General features: G+C 35.2%; 2 protein-coding genes across 3 annotated transcripts; both read left to right on the forward strand.

Moving 5' to 3' along the window:
- Positions 1-2192: 2192 nt before the first annotated feature.
- Positions 2193-14225, forward strand: nos2b (nitric oxide synthase 2b, inducible). The gene is made up of 28 exons (XM_079387337.1): positions 2193-2223; positions 2420-2496; positions 2579-2626; positions 2708-2755; positions 2831-2932; positions 3171-3319; positions 3551-3713; positions 3801-3892; positions 3998-4139; positions 4414-4553; positions 6267-6441; positions 6531-6632; positions 7309-7503; positions 7650-7732; positions 7898-8042; positions 8783-8887; positions 9091-9140; positions 9225-9399; positions 9494-9614; positions 9968-10046; positions 10308-10495; positions 10578-10744; positions 11460-11670; positions 11805-11892; positions 11985-12106; positions 12208-12356; positions 13115-13309; positions 13475-14225. Exons 2-28 carry the CDS (start codon positions 2434-2436, stop codon positions 13511-13513), a joined length of 3336 nt encoding a protein of 1111 aa, XP_079243463.1. The 5' UTR covers positions 2193-2223; positions 2420-2433; the 3' UTR covers positions 13514-14225.
- Positions 14226-14274: 49 nt separating this feature from the next.
- Positions 14275-16954, forward strand: mrps23 (mitochondrial ribosomal protein S23). Of its 2 annotated transcripts, none has more exons than XM_079387338.1 (5): positions 14275-14452; positions 14704-14883; positions 15700-15777; positions 15889-16012; positions 16089-16954. In XM_079387338.1, the coding sequence occupies exons 1-5, from the start codon at positions 14409-14411 to the stop codon at positions 16239-16241; spliced, it is 579 nt and encodes a 192-aa protein (XP_079243464.1). In that variant the 5' UTR covers positions 14275-14408; the 3' UTR covers positions 16242-16954. The 2 variants fall into 2 exon arrangements, with proteins under 2 accessions (XP_079243464.1, XP_079243465.1); XM_079387339.1 differs by having other exon boundaries at positions 16092-16693.
- Positions 16955-17543: the final 589 nt, after the last annotated feature.

The following is a 17543-nucleotide window of genomic DNA, read 5'->3' on the forward strand; positions in this document are numbered from 1 at the left end:
TGTGTATTGACCCTCTTGTGTGAAGTGAAGTGAAGTGAAGTAAAGTGACATTCAGCCAAGTATGGTGACCCATACTCGGAATTCATTTGCATTTAACCCATCCAACGTGCACACACACAGCAGTGAACACACACACACCGTGAACACACACCCGGAGCAGTGGGCAGCCATTTATGCTGCGGCACCTGGGGAGCAGTTGGGGGTTCGGTGCCTTGCTCAAGGGCACCTCAGTCGTGGTATTGAGGGTGGAGAGAGCGCTGGACATTCACTCCCCCCACCTACAATCCCTGCCGGCCTGAGACTCGAACCCGCAACCTTTGGATTACGAGTCCGACTCTCTGACCATTAGGCCACGACTTCCCCCACAGATAATTCTGTGGGGGAATTCACATATTCCCCCACAGATAATCCAATAATTGTGGATTATTAAAGACTATATGCATTAATCTTTGACGCCTTTGTGCGTTTATCTCACTGTGGTGTGACACTAACCCAGCCAGTGTTGCCAACTGGTAGCTAAATGTCACTAGATGACATCATAATGACAAATTCACTGATATATATATAGAGAGAGAGAGAGATGAATATAGATCATTGGGCAAGATGAACAGTTAAACTGCCTGCTGTTCTTCAGAAAAATCCTTCAGGTCCCACAAATTCTGTGGTTTTTCAGCATTTTTGTGTATTTGAACCCTTTCTAACAATAACTGATTATAAGATCCATCTTTTCACACTGAGGACAACTGAGGGACTCATATGCAACTATTACAGAAGGTTCAAACGCACACTGATGCTCCAGAAGGAAACACAATGCATTAAGAGCCTTACAATGCACGAAGATCAGCATAAATTTAACTTATTTTGTCTTCTGGGAAACATACATATTCTGAATGTGTATGTACATAGCTTCTGAAGGGCAGTACTAAAAAAAAAAAAAAAAAAAAAGATATTTAGGCAAAATAAGAAAAATATACACATCTTCATTCTGTTCAAAAGTTTACTTTTGACTTCAACTGTATATAAATACATGTTGTAGTTAAGATGATTAACTAGATGAGCTATCTGTGCTGAATTGGTTGATTATCTGATCGTGCTCCTCCTTGTTAATAAAACATCATATATTTTTCTCATGCACAACATGTGTAAAAGTATATTCATTGTTCCTTGAAAATAACATACAGATCTCAATCAATCTTCATCAAACTCAACTCAAAGCTCTCAACTACTTCTGTGAGAAAGTTCAATGATTGACATATTTTGAAGAACTTTCCAAGTGAAAGAAGAAGGAAAACTTTAATTTTGCTCACATTGATTTGTGAAATTCAAGGCAGTCTCAAGAGCAGTGTTGTAATAAAAGAACTTACTATTTTTCCCAATTGCTTAGAGACATTTCCTAGAAACAATAACAAATATCTGCAAAAAATAAGCATGATCCAACATTAGGCAAATACATAATATATGTGTATGTACTGTGTATATTTATTATTTAATATATAAATACAAACACATATATGTATTTTGAAAATATTTACATGTACATACATTTATATATTTATATTCTTATATTATATATAAGTATATTTAATATATAAACAACATATTTTTCTTAAATATAGACATAAATGTGTTTGTATTTATATATATATATATATATATATATATATATATATATATACAAAATTAATATCCACAGTACACACATATATTATGTAAACAAAAACTTTTATTTTGAATGTGATTAATTGCGATTAATCGTTTGACAACACGACTTGAAATACATGAATGAGTGGAATAAGAAGTTGTTTTTGGTTTTTTTTATATAATCTGTAAAATTTGTATTTTGTTCATTCATTTATCCATTACGTGACAACTTTTTCAAAGGCTAATAATAATCATAATACTTGAAATACAGATTTGGGTTTATCAGACATGTCCAGATACATTGTGACTGAGGTGTGTTTATGGTTTCTCTTTCAGTTCATTAAACTGTCAGAGTTTCACAGATGCTGGATTATGAATATTCCAGTGTGGGTGTAAGATTATGACATTTGATAGGAACCATGGTCAGACGTAATTGGACTTCTGTCCCACCCTCTTTGAAGCCACAACCAGCACAACTCTTAACCTTCCCTCACTAGCAGGCTCTCTGAGTCGAGTATATAAGCAGGTTAAAGTGGGAAAGCTTCACACAGTTGCAAACTGAGAAAAGGACCTGGCACGAAGGTAAGAATCTCATATTGTTCATGAAATTCATAATTGCAAATGTGTGTATATATATATATATATATACACACACATACATGTATATTGTACATGTATATAAAATTTTATTTATTTATTTATATTCTTTATTATGAATTATTTAAAAATCAAAAACTGAAATACTGCAATGTTTTAATTAAAATGATTTTAAATTCAGTATTTCAGATCAGTATGGGGAACCAGGCCACTAAAGCCAACAAGAATGTAATACTGCACCAGATTAAACCAAATACAGTGAGCAAAACTTTAATTAACATGAAATGCAGTGTCATAAATGAAATGCAATATCCTTATATTCTGTTTTATGCATGTCTAGCAATGGGAGAACAATAATGTAATACTACAGCAGATTACACCGAATACGGTAAGCAAACCTTTAATTTAAATTTAATGTGATGTCATGAATGAAATGCATTATTCTTACATTCTGTTGGTATTTGCCTAGAAATGGGAGAACAAGACTGTAATACCACAGCAGATTATGCCGAATATGGTGAGCAAAACTTTAACATAAAATGCAACGTCATAATTGAAACGTAGTATCTTAACATTTTGATGGTATGTCTAGCAATGGAAGAACAAGGTGAATCAATGCCCATTTTCCAAACAAGTGAGGAACTACCAGGATGGCTCATGCCATAAGGACACGTTACATCACAAAGCAGTTAAGGTGAGCTACTTCTACATTAAAGAGTCATTATAATATTTTTTTTATAATGTAAATTAGACAAATTTGAACAGATTTTGCTAACCCCATGAAGTCTAAATTAAAAGCTTAATTTTTATTTTTATGGATGTGTGTAAAGTTTCAGAATTACTTTTTACAGCGATACTGTCATTTTATATGAGGTCATGTTGGCAGTTGCATAGAGTCATGAGTAATACTGAACTTTTCCCTTTTACTTCAGAGCCAGCTTTGCCTGTCTAATGTCTGTGAAGGTTCTATTATGACTCCAAAGGCTATGACGCGCTGTCCCTCCTCCACTGTGCCAGGCTCCGATGACATCCTCATGCAAGCCATTGACTTCATCAATCAGTACTACAAGTCAATTAAAAAGTAGGAGGCACCTACTAGGGTCATACATTCACCATAGACATTGAAAAGGACACGTTTCCTGAAAATATTCAGATTATTGGTTGATCATTATGGGTTTTCAGTGGCTGATTCTATCAAAGTGTTTCTATTCTTTACTCTGTTTTAATGCCACAATAAAGCAGACCATGAATTGGCTTAATTCTGTAGAGTGCAAAAGGTAGGCTATTTGACTGAATTATGTTTGTTATCCAGCTCAAAGGTCGAGGATCACCTGTCTCGTTTGGAGGAAGTCGCGAAGGAAATAGAGGCCACTGGCTCATATCAGCTAACCACAAAAGAACTGGAATTCGGGGCTAAGCAAGCATGGAGAAATGCACCCAGATGCATTGGCAGAATTCAGTGGGCTAATTTGAAGGTAGTTTCTCTAGTTTGGACCTAAACATATATGAAATGTGCAGTTATATTAGTTATATTCACATTTAGGTCTTGTTTTCCTGTACAGCTGTTTGATGCACGTAAATGCAGAACTGCTGAGGATATGTTTCAGATGTTGTGCGAACATATTCAGTTTGCTACCAATGGAGGCAACCTGAGGTAATCCAGGAATGTGTAATCCCACATTTTTTTAATAATTCAACCATCTTGATTGTCTTTGCAGATGGAACAAGGTGTCATAATAAAATTTCTTTATTTTGACAGGTCTACCATCACTGTGTTTCCTCAAAGAATTGATGGCCAACATGATTTCCGTGTATGGAATAGTCAACTCATACGATACGCTGGCTATAAGATGGCAGATGGTACAATAATAGGAGATCCTGCCAGTGTTGATTTCACAGAGGTAGATACCAGTCTCTCAGATATTTTCTGATTTTTAAAATATTTCTAGTAGATATTTTTCATAATAGGTGCTGTTTATGTCATTGTTAATTAGATATGTTATTTATATAATTATTATAAATGTTATTTTTTAATTTTTGCAATAACTTCCATATTTGAACAGTATGTTGGTAGTTTATGTATAACACATTTTAGTTTAAGATACATAAAGATATCACTCTTATGTCTTGTTTAATTTTGAAATGTTCATGTACTTTCATGTCATTTTCACACAGATTTGCATCCAGCTTGGGTGGAGTCCAAAATACGGTCAGTATGATGTGCTTCCACTGGTGTTACAAGCTAACGGAGAGGACCCTCAGTTTTTTGAAATTCCCCAACATTTGATTTTGGAAGTTCCCATGGAGCACCCACAGTAAGTGGCAAAGGTTTTGCACTCCAGCTAAATAGAAAAACATGCTTGTAGTAGATTAAAATCACTAGTTGATTGATAACGCTCTAAACTATTGCATTACGTCACTATGCATCAATGGTTTTATACACTCTTGACTGAGGTGCTAAGATTTCTGAAATGACTTGCATTCCACTTAATTCTGCAGTAAATCTGTCTGCATCTTGCAAGGCTTTTCCCTTTAAGAGCTTGCATTAAAAGGACCTTTAAAATCAAATGCTCCTTGGCACTTAAAAATCAGGCTAGAGTGGCAAAGCCTTTCAAACCTAAGACAGCCTGTCTCTATGCTACATTCTTTCATCCAGTCCTAACAAATGAGTTTAACCAATGAGGCCCAAAATCATGTTCTCAAACCCTAATTAGTTTAGTTAAGTACCATGCGAATTTGACTGAAGTGCTGGTTGATGGAGTCATATTGGTGCAACCATGCAGACCTACAAATGTTATGGATTTGTAAATAGATTTAAATCATTCAGTTACATGATCAAGGGTCTGTTGCAAAATATATACCAAAGCCTTTGCGTGTCAGTAAAGTTCAGAGGCAGACAAAGTACACAACTTAGTTAAAGTACAGATACTGCTGGTCAAATATTACTCCATTACAAGTGAAAATTGTAAAGATTTTTACTTAAGTAAAAGTACCGAAGTACTTGCTTTTAGAAGTACTTAAGTACCAAAAGTATTTTTTTTTTAATGTAATGTCAATGCACTGTTTTATTATTGTTGTATGTAATACTTGCAATACCTCTAAAGCAATACATTACACCTACTGAATATGCTGACTAGCTTGTAGTATCTTAAGAAATAAAGAGCTTTTAGAATGTTAAAAACCTATGGGGAATAAAAAAAACAAAAAAAAAAACAACAACAACAAAAAACATTTAACACCCCTACCCACCCCCACAAAAGCAGGATGGTAGTGATCTCACACGGCTCTGACAGGGTGTGCACACATCTATGTGTAGCCATTCCTCCACATTTGAACAGAGTGGACAGTGAAATTGCTGTAAATACAGAGTGATAAGGAAGAAAAAAATATATACTTGCTTTAAAACCCAGCAACGCTGTATAACTTTACAACAGCAACACTGCTTTAACAAAAAAGCAAACAGCAAGACTTATTTGACATCAAAACAAAAATTTAAAAAATGCTGTCTAATCGCAGTTGCAATTACATGTCTGTGCAGTGCAGCTTCAAGTCCAACACCTGTTGTGTTTCATTAGGAGAGGCACAACAGTTCTTCTGTGGCTTTATTGGTAATATTTTCATGTACACAATTTAGCAAAATCAGACTATATTATGTCTAATATATGCCACAATATTCACTTCTTATTATTGAATTGTAAATAAATATCACATTTGCAACTGGTCAGTGTTAAAAAAAATGCTGGGAAAACACTTTATGTAGCCCTACAAGAGTGATTACTGATAAACTGTCTGAAAAAATAAAGTCACGTTTTACATAATAACGTCTTTCTACTTCAAGGACCTTGATAGAAATGTAGTGAAGTGAAAAGTACAATATTTGTCTTTCAAATGTAGTGAAGTTAAAGTCAAAAGTTTCCCGAAAAAATAATACTCAAGTAAAGTACAGATACTCAAATAGTGTACAATACTCAAGTACTTAGTTACTGTCCGCCTCTGGTAATGTTGGATGGTTTCATGTACTTCCTCAGGTACAAGTGGTTTAAGGATTTGAACCTCCAATGGTATGCATTGCCTGCGGTGTCCAACATGTTGCTGGAGATTGGTGGTCTTGAATTCCCAGCATGTCCTTTTAACGGCTGGTACATGGGCACTGAGATTGGAGTGAGGGACTTCTGTGATACCCAACGCTACAATGTTCTTGAGGTGCTACAATATTCTTAATGTTACAGTAGAGAAGAGAATGTTTAGAGGGGTTTTTTATACTGATTTTCTTTTATTTTGTTGTCTTACAGCGGGTTGGCCGTCAAATGGGTTTGGAGACACAAAAACTGTCCTCGCTATGGAAGGATCAGGCTCTGGTGGCCATCAATGTCGCAGTGATGCATAGTTTTCAGGTAAAGTGGATTTGCATTGCAAACGAGGATTTTTGTATATTCAGTAAAATCAGTTGCATGAATTTGTGCAATGAGATTTGTACAGAAACGTATCATTTTTAGATGAATCTTAAGCATGATGGTCCTCTCTCTGAAATCTAATCATCAGCGGGTCAACCTAAGCAGATCTTACAAAATAATATACAAATGAGATCATACGATTTAATAAGAATTAGCCACCAATTCGCCGAAACAAGTTCCCATGAGTTTTTTACATTTTTTTTTTTTTGCAGAACTTAAATATATATATTTTTTTTATTGCCCAACTTTAATTTAATTGCCCAAATTTCATAAATTCATTATTAGGGCAATATGTACAAGGAACTAAATCTTAAACAATATAAATGTTGTTGTTATTTTAAGTCAAATTAAATGTATATATTTATAAATTTATAAAAACAATTTAAAGCTGCATAAAATTCTGAAACCTCAAAGCTAAACAATTGCAATGTATGATTTTTGAATGAAATCAATATTGTCTAAAACATTTAGAAAAATGCTTTTTTTGCAAACTTATTCAAAATGTAAAAAAGTCATTCTTCACTGGAAAGATAATAAATGGATAAAGATTAAATTTGACCTTTTGGTAAATGTTTATTCACAGTTTTTATGACCTTTTTGTCTTAATGACATACAGAAAAATAAGGTCACCATTACCGACCACCATTCTGCATCAGAGTCCTTCATGCAGCACATGGAGATGGAGGTGAGTTTGCGTGGAGGCTGTCCAGCCGACTGGATCTGGCTGGTGCCACCAATGTCTGGATCTCTAACCTCTGTGTTTCACCAAGAAACGCTGAACTACATCCTGTCACCCTTTTTCTACTACCAGGTACTATTCTACATTCATCAGAAAAGTTGCATTGCTGGAATATTATTGTCAGACTACTGGTATGTAGCTGTGTGAAATATGATGATGTCCAAACAAAGGTTTTGGATGTTCTTGCCTTAACGTGTCTCGTCTGTTTCCATTTAAAGCCTGATCCATGGTTGACACACAAGTGGAAGAACAAGAAGAGAAAAGAGAGGAGGAATATAATCAGCTTCAAAGGATTGATCAGGTACCGCAATATCATGTTCACACGTCCTCAACCAGAACAACACAGTGCTGTTCTTTCAGAAGAGATCTGTCTGCAACAATGTAATGAATTCTTGAGAGGTTAGCTGTAAACACTTGGTGAGTAGCCAGTATGGCTAAAATGATTGTTTTCTTTTCTCTCTTCTAGAGGAGTGCTCTTCTCTCAGACACTCATTAACTCAGTCCTGGCCAAGAGGGTGCGTTGCACTGTTCTCTATGCCACAGAAACAGGGAAATCACAGGCTTTTGCTAAGAAACTGAACACCATGATGAATTGTGCCTTCAGCTCCCGGGTAAGAGGACCTTTACCCCTGATTCATATGTAATTTATCGCTCTCCTAAGACTCAATTTGAGCATTATTACCATCACTTGGCAGGAAGTGGGCGTATGTGACACATTCAATAATATCACCCTGTATTAAAAGTAAAACTAGGAAATTGGTTCCTTGAGGAGATAAGTCTACCTGAACCTTAACATTACATTTGGGTAGATGATATTATATAATATAATATAAATTATATTATATATACAAAACCAGTCGTAAGTAGAACAGGTATATTTGTAGCAATAGCTAACAAAACATTGTATGGGTCACATTTATAGATTTTTCTTTTATGCCAAAAATCATTAGTATATTAAGATCATGTTCCATGGAGATATTTTGTAAATTTCCTACCATAAATATATTAAAACTTAATTTTTGATTAGTAATATGTGTTGCTAAGGACTTAATTTGGACAACTTCAAAGGCAATTTTCTCAATATTTCGATTTTTTTGCACCCTCAGATTCCATATTTTCAAATAGTTGTATCTCTGCCAAATATTGTCCTTTCCTATATACATCAATGGAAAGCTTATTTATGCTCTATTTTAGTAGCTTATTTTATGATGTATACATTTAAATAAATTAAAAAAATTGACCCTTATGACTGGTTTGTTGTCCAGGGTCTCTCTTTCTCTCTCTCTCACACACACACACACACAGCAAACACATACATTTGTGATACATAAATTATTTATAAATTATACAGGTCGTTTGCATGGAGGACTACAATATCAGCGAATGCGAGAAGGAAAGCCTCTTACTTGTTGTCACCAGCACCTTTGGCAATGGAGACTGTCCAGGAAATGGAGAGGTGTGGACATATTTATGCACAGTGACCTTATAGTAATGCTATAGTAATTATCACCAAACATAATTAGTGCAGAATTTACAATGTGTCAAAATGAAAAGGTCTTTAAGAAAAATCCTTTGCTTTTGCAGTAATTATTTGTACAAGAACCACAATAACTAGAATGTGATTCTTGTTTGCTGACATGGGTTTTCTTCTCCTCTCAGAGTTTCAAGAAGCAGCTTCTCAGCCTGAAAAACCTCAGAAACAAAGTTAGGTCAGTGTTTTACATCCCTTAGCTTTATTTTCTCTCTACTCCTGGATAGAGTATATTGTTTAAATCGTTTCTTCCCCCATTCAGGTACTGTGTGTTTGGTCTCGGCTCTCGAATGTACCCACACTTCTGTGCGTTCGCCCATGCAGTGGATGCTAGGTTTGCAGAGCTGGGAGCCATCCGTGTGTCCGCCACAGGAGAGGGAGATGAGATGAACGGACAGGAGGAAGCTTTCTCAGCCTGGGCTTGCACTGCCTTTAAGGTCTCAGTTATAAAATAAACATTGAGCATCCATTGTTTTCAGAGCTTTAAATTGGTGAACGGTAAAATAATGAGATTGTTTTCTGTATGTACAGGATGCATGCAAGGAGTTTAATATTCAAGGTCAACTTCCAGGAAAAGAAGGTCTGGCAGATTCCTGGGATTCACAGAGGCACAGAGTTCAGAATGACAGCTGTACACTTGACCGAATCACAGGTACATTTAGACCCGTGTCCTTATAAAATCACATCATTTAGGGAAAATTATGGTCAAAACTTGATGAAACCTGTTGGAGTGGTCAAAAAGGAAACAAAAATTCTATACTGATCATTTTGATGCTGCTTCTCATTTTTAAAAACATTTTACTCAACAAAATATAATGCAGTTCAATATTAATTACATAGGAATATGAAACTGCTTAGTGATATTTTTACATCGAAATATGTAGTTTAGCGATCATTATAATAAGTATTTCACAATCAGAAATGAGAATTCAAGAATCATGCCAATAACAGATTTAGTTGCAAGATTTCTGCAGTGATTTATTATTGTCTGGCTTGGTTTTACAGCTCTGTCAGCTCTCCATTCTAAAGCTGTGGTTCCCATGAAACTAAAGAGAAGGCAGAATCTACAGAGCCCAAAGTCAAGGTTTACTCTCAAACCAACTCGTATTCATGCATTTTATTATTAAAAATTAGTTTTAGAATTATTGTTTTATCTATCTATCTATCTATCTATCTATCTATCTATCTATCTATCTATCTATCTATCTATCTATCTATCTATCTATTTTTTTTCTATTATTCTAACTTGCCATTTTTCAGAAACAGTTGCCTTTTTATGTTGTGTTTTGCCTTGTTTTGCCTCCAAACACAGTATTTATTAAAAAAATTTTTAATGTGTTCTCAGTCGTGCTACAATATTGGTGGAGTTAGAGATGGATGGGAACACAGAGCCCTTAAACTTTTCCCCTGGAGACCATGTAGGGATTTTCCCAGGGAACTCACCTGAATTAGTAGCTGGCATCCTGAAGCATCTGCCCAATGCCCCTCCAATCAATCAGAGCCTACGCTTGGAATTCCTCAGTGTCTACCCTGGTACTGAACCATCTTACTGTACCTAATTACATAATGGAAGTCTTACACATAATAGCATAATGATACCTAATAATGTCTGCAGATGGTGAAAGGTGGCAGAGAGATGAACGAATACCACCATGTCCTCTTGCCCAAGCTCTTACCTACTATCTGGATGTCACCACCCCACCCTCACAAAGCCTCCTCCGCAAACTCTCAAAGATGTCAAAGCAGGAAGAGCACAGACAGCGCCTGCTTGCATTAGCAACAGTAAGTCACTTTTTGACCATCACAAATGTTCCAAAACTATTGATGAGACTAGCAAACAATTTTTGTTCTTTAATGATTTTGTTAACATTGAAAGTTTTTTTTTTGTTTAGGTCATTTGAATAATAAATACATTTTTTTTATCTTGTAAAAGGTGTGTTTACACAGACTTTTAATAACTTTTCACAGAACCAACTCATTACAGTCATTTGTTCAGGAATCTGACTACATTGGTTTAATTCCCAAAAAATAACCAACTCAGTCGAATCATTATTCTAGAAATTGGACTAGACTGGCTGCACTGATGTGAGCTCACTAAAAAGAACTGCTTTATTGCATTCAATCAGCCGGAAATCAGACTACACCGCTCGCTTTATGTTTTTGATTCACTTTAAAGACCCAGCTCATAAGGGTCATTATTTTTTAGGATCAGCTTTTACTGGCTGTGCTGTACATTTTTGATTCACTGGTCACACTTTATGTGCTTGATTCACTAAAAAGAACCGACTCCACACTGGTCCACACTGGTTGCGCTGTGAAAATCCAAAGCAGTCCCATTCGATTGAAAATGACTATTTACATAATGGTTTATGAAAGCTTATGAAAAAAATCATTCTACTTATTTTTCATTAAAAAAAATCCATTGTGTGAAATTATCATGGGTTGTTTTCACTTTGTGTAATGGTTAAATACATACCAAGTCATCCCTCCACTACAGGATTTCCAAGTCTACACAACATGGAAGGAGTTCCACAAACCTACTTTCCTTGAGGTGCTAGAGGAGTTTTCCTCTCTGGAACTTTCTACTGCCTTTCTCCTCAGCCAGCTGCCTCTACTGAAGCCACGCCTCTACTCCATCAGCTCCTCCCCAGACCTCCACCCTCAAGAGCTCCACCTCACTGTGGTCGTGGTCAGCTATCACACACAGGGTACAGGAAGCCTGTGTTTCCCAATGATCATTTATTAGTTGATACCTGAACAGTTGAACTCTTTACTAGACGTAGAACTTCTTGAATCACTGAAGAAATTAATCTGTTGTTATCGTATGTTCTGCTCTCTTTAGAGGGAAAAGGTCCACTGCATTTTGGTCTCTGTAGTACCTGGCTCAATACTATCAAAGAAGGAGACATGGTGCCATGTTTTGTTCATAGGTACCCTTCCATATTACATTCCTAAAATGTACAAGATCATTTTTTTTCTGATCATAACTCACTAACTTGTTCCATTTATTCAACAATTCCAGCTCTGATGGATTCCATCTTCCATCTGACCCTAGTGCTCCCTGTATTCTTGTGGGAGCTGGAAGCGGCATTGCACCCTTCCGTAGCTTTTGGCAACAGCAATTCCATGACATGAATAAAACAGGTATTGACTTTTATCCCTTATCACATTCAAGTGGTTTCAAACAATCCAATGATTTAGCTCGCCTCCAGTTTCTGAACCTCAAGTTGTGTTATTTCTTCAAGGTCTGAAAGGGAATCCAATGACACTCGTGTTCGGGTGTCGAGGTTCAGATACTGATCATCTTTACAAAGAGGAGACTCTGGACATGAGAGATAATGGCACCCTAAGCAGTATCATAACAGCTTACTCTAGGCAAATTGGACAACCCAAGGTAGGCACACTTGACACTGTAACTGTAGTAATATATAGAAATATCAATATATACAAATATATACAAATATAATATCTATAATAATTATTATTATTGCTGCAGCTGTTGTATTTTATTATATATTTAGTTTTTATTATTTACAATGGTCCCACTTTATATTAGGTGGCCTTAACTACTATGTACTTACATAAAAAAATACATACAATGTACTTATTGTGTTCATATTGTATTGCAAAACACTTCTGCTGCTTTTGAGGTGGGATACAGGTAAGTTTAGGGACAGGTTTGGTGGTCTGGGCAGGTTTAAGGGTGGGTTAAGGTGTAAGGGATGGGTCAACAGTGTAATTATAAATGTAATTACAGAAATTAAATACAGATGTATTTACATGCAGGTATTTAAAAAAATATAAGAACAATGTAAAAACATGTATGTACGCAAAAAGTGCATTGTATTAAATTATTAATTTAAATGTAAGTACATAGTAGTTAAGGCCACCTAATATAAAGTGGGACATTTAAAACTATTATAATTATGAATTATTTATTAATATTTAATAAGTATTTATTATTTAACACTATCTTATTTTTTTAAGCTTTAATTTCTACTGAAATAGGTACTTTGTTATATATTTTTGCTGATGTTCATAATCAAAAATAATAAATCATTACTTATCGTTAGAACTAAAAATGATTCTAAACGTTGGTTAACACTCTTTAGGGGTCGCTGCTTACTCTTTTTTTCTCCACTCTCGGTGCAGGTTTATGTCCAAGATATCTTGCGAGAACAACTGAATGACAAGGTCTTTGAGGTTCTGCACCATAATCCAGGACATCTGTATATCTGTGGAGGAATGAACATGGCCCATGATGTGGCTGCCACTATCAAGGAAATCTTAGTCAGCCAGCTGGGCATCACTCTTACTCAGGCTGAGGAATATCTGTCAAGGCTTAAGGTGAACCTTCAAATTGTTGACACATTTTATAGCTGCTTCAGATAATAATGTCTTCCTTCATTTATGCTCTTGCAAGGGCTCAGTTGTCTTGAAATGGTAAATCGTTTACAGTCTGTAATGATATATGGGCAGTAATTTTACATGATTATGCTTTTTTGTTCACAGAATGAAAAGCGGTACCATGAAGACATCTTTGGATCCTAGTGCTTGAGATCACCTGGACCACCTCAAGCGTTTCAATATCTAAACGCACCAAAAAAGGGGAGATTTGAATCTTTTAACTTATCATACAGCTTCCAAAACAATGCCAAAACCTCTCTTAACTTAAAAAAAATCACAAAAATGTTACACAAATACACAACAACAGCGTATTAAATTTCCATACACCATGATCGTCGGTAACTTTTGGAATATACAGCTCAAATTTTGGAGAAATAGCCTATTATTTCCTGCTTGTAAATAAACTGTATTATTCCTGTCTGATTGTTTAAAATTAACACCTTTTTGTTTGTTTTTGGGAAGACTGACCTGCACTTCTTTAGAGTAGTGCTTTTGTGGTTAATTGCAGGGACATTTCTTTTGGAGCAATCTAGTGTTTCCATGCTCGAATGAACAACATGATCCCCTCTATCTATCTGAGAGCCTCAAAAGTCTGACCATTCATACAAAAGTTTACTTATTTAATATGCTTATTTAATTAGTGACCTATAAACTGTGCATTTTTCTAGGCTTTTACTTAGATTTGAATCATTTTCAGTGTAGTTTCAGACTATACGTGTTAGTGATGCCAAACTATACTTTCAATTCAGTGTTTATTGTTAATATTTCTAAGTGTTACATATAAATGTTGTATAAATCTTTATTTGGATGTTCACGTTAAATATTGTATTTTGTAATAAACAGACATTCTACTATCAAAACCACGGTAGCTGTTTTTTTCCTTCGCATTCCTGAAGTTTGTCTTTAATAGGTACCCGTAGTAACACCGGAAGTTGTGCATCCATGCTGCTGCAGAGAGCGTGTAACTGTCACGTTTTCCTGACTTTTCTGTCATATTTATTTATATCGAATTCAATTTGTATTATCATATAGACATATTATGGCTGGAAGTCGACTTGAGAAATTCGGGACTGTGTTTACGCGGTAAGCATTAGTGACAGCATGTGCTTCTCGAGTTCATTTCAAGGTTAATGACAAAAATATTAAGTTTAAAACGTGTCTAAGAACAAGAGATCGGCTTATTATAAAATATATTATGTAATACGAAAGTGTACTATGTAAAAGCTTTTTATAATAGCAAGAAAGTTTATTAAATGGGAAATAATAAACCAGAGGCATTTTGTATAGTTGGAGTTCTTATTGTGAGGCTGAATGATTGATTGTTGTTTGTAAAGGGTTCGTGATTTAATGCGAGCTGGAGTCGTCAAGCACGAGGAAAGGCCAATCTGGTTTGATGTATATGCTGCTTTTCCTCCAAAGAGAGACCCTCTCTATGAGAAACCCGTGAGACCACTGAAGATACATGCAGGAGACACTGTACCTGAAATATTATACAAAGAGGATGAAATACGAGCGTAAGTCCAAACATACCCGTTCAGCAGGCGAATATATCATCTTTAGTAACTTGGTTTGGTTTCAGCATCATTGCTTTATCTATTACCATTGGTTTTACTGTCACTTTAATGTGTTTGTCATGTTTTTATTGATGCATTTATTGTATTTCATGTTTTTATTGATTTTTATTTAAGTTTCTTTTGAGCTTGATGCTATATATACACAAACCTTGGGGTCAGTAAGAAAATAATACCTTTATTCTGCAAGGATATGCATTTAATTGATCAAAAATTCCCACACAGACTTATATTACAAAAATAAATGCCGTTTTTTTTTAAACTGTCGATTAATCAAATAATCCTAAAAAAATGTAATGGTTTTCACAAAAATAAGCAGAGAAACGGTTTTCAGTATTTATAAATAAATGTCTCTTGAGCAGCAAATCAGTGATTTCTGAATATCATGGGACACTGAAGACTGGAGTAATGTTGCTGAAAATTCAGCTTTACAACACAGGAATTATTTGCATCACAGAATTAATTTGCAAAACTTTGAAAAAAATAAATGTAAGAATATTCCACAGTATTTCTGAGATTAATTAATGCATTTTGATCAAATAAATGCACCCTTGATGAGCATAAAAGACTACATTAAAACATTAAACAGACCAACCCCAAACCTTTGAATGGTGGTCTATACTTACTTTAAAATTACATTATATTTTAGTGCTGTAAAACCTCCAACCTATTTTTGGGGTCACTGACCCTCCAGTTAATTTTGCATGCGTTGTGTACCTTTGCAGTAAATCCACATGACACTGTTTCCTGTGATTGTAGGAAGTTCTTTGAGGTGTATGGTAATGGACCTAGAGCTTTTGAGCTCCTCAAGCCCAACTTTGTATCACCATGTCAGAGGTAAGTCGTGATTGGGAACTTACACTTATTGTTTACAGTACTTTGCCATTTTTTTAAACTGAATTTTCTATGTGCCTTTTGATTTAGTTGTGTTACTGTATCTCTGTGCAGGTTTGTTATGAAGTACAGTGAATTAGAAAGCAGAGGGGATGTCGAACCTGAGCTGCTGTTTGAAGAGACTGCAAAAGCACTGCTGGCAGAGGGCGTTTATTTAAGAAAGAGAGGAGGACCTGTGGTGAGACTGAAAGCTAAATTATTCTTTAGACTACATTTAATTTTGTATTTGTCCATCATGTTTTTTTTATAACCAGCAGGTGGCACCAAAGTCTCGGGACCCTTTGCTGAACATGAAATTGACTGACATGTTGGCAGAGCAGCAAAGAGAGACAGACACAGAGACAAATATTCCAGAGAAACAGCCAGAGGCTGAGACGGTGAACCCTGACAGACAGACATCATCATAAATGTCCACTTCTCCTCTGTTAGGACAACATAAACTGCACCTGCCTCTAGCACATAGATGTGCTGGTCAGTCATGCATTTTGACGCATCAAACACTGGGACACAGATATAGATTGTACAGTTGTGGACACCATGTAAACCCACATGTGTCTTTACCCCTACTGCTGTCAAATGAGTGATGTTGAAGACATGTTTGCATAGTTAAAATGGCTTGAGTTCTTTATAGCCAAGCAGCTGGGGTTTAGTGAACGACTTTATAATACAGATCTAGCAAGTATTTCATTTCTGTGAAAAGTGTCTAATGTCTTGTGTAATAAAATATGTGGAGTGTTTAATGAAAGTACTTTCAAGTCCATTAACGACAGGAGTGGAAAAGCAGCTGCATTGTAAATACTCAGTGTTCTATTTCCAATTTTCTGAGTCACACCATAAACTTTTGATTTCATATTGATATTAAACTGTTTTTTTTTTTTTTTTACACCATCTTTTTTTTCTTACATTTTTTTTACAATACATCCTCAACAGGATCTTAAAGAAACTTACTTGGGGAAGTTTTTATGTTTTTGTGATGTTTTAGCTTTTAACTTTATTATATAATTTATGGATAGCTGATCTGCACAGACAACTATTAATTTAATTCAGAATTACCATTGTCCTTAACTTTTTTTTCCCCTACTCCTGCAGAGGTATCATTAGAATAAAATATTTTGATATCATCTGAATTATTTACAATTGCTCACCCTCTTCGTTAAATTAACCCTGCTAAATTAAGATACCCCACAAGCTTTCATTGGTTATTATTGATATAATAATTAGACACAGAAGATAATATCACGACAAATATGACTTTGTGGGGTTTTAAAAAGATCAAATTGACAGTTCTGCTGTCATGATGACTCAAACTGGAACATAGAAATGTTAAATAATGACCCAGAAATGACTGACCATGCTAGCATTCTGCGATTGCTTAGACATGAATAAAAAAAAAAAACCTGAAGATATTCACCATCTAATCTGGCAGAACATTACATTTCTTCCCAATCTAAATGTCTCAAAGCAGACATCATATCCAAGATGATTGACAGCATTATTTTTTGCTGAAGAACATACTTTTTCTTTTTTTTTTCTTTTTTGTAAATGGCAAATGTATGGCTTTGTAGGATAGTGAATAGACTGATTCATCACTGCTGAATTTGTTAACCATTTTAGTGTAAATGTTTAAATGTCTAAGCTTACCAGGAACAATGTGAGTTAAGGATGTGAATCATTTCTAGTCACAGTAAAAGCAGGCATGATGCATCAAA

Source organism: Barbus barbus (assembly GCF_936440315.1).
Source record: "Barbus barbus genome assembly, chromosome: 31".
NCBI lineage: Eukaryota > Metazoa > Chordata > Actinopteri > Cypriniformes > Cyprinidae > Barbus > Barbus barbus.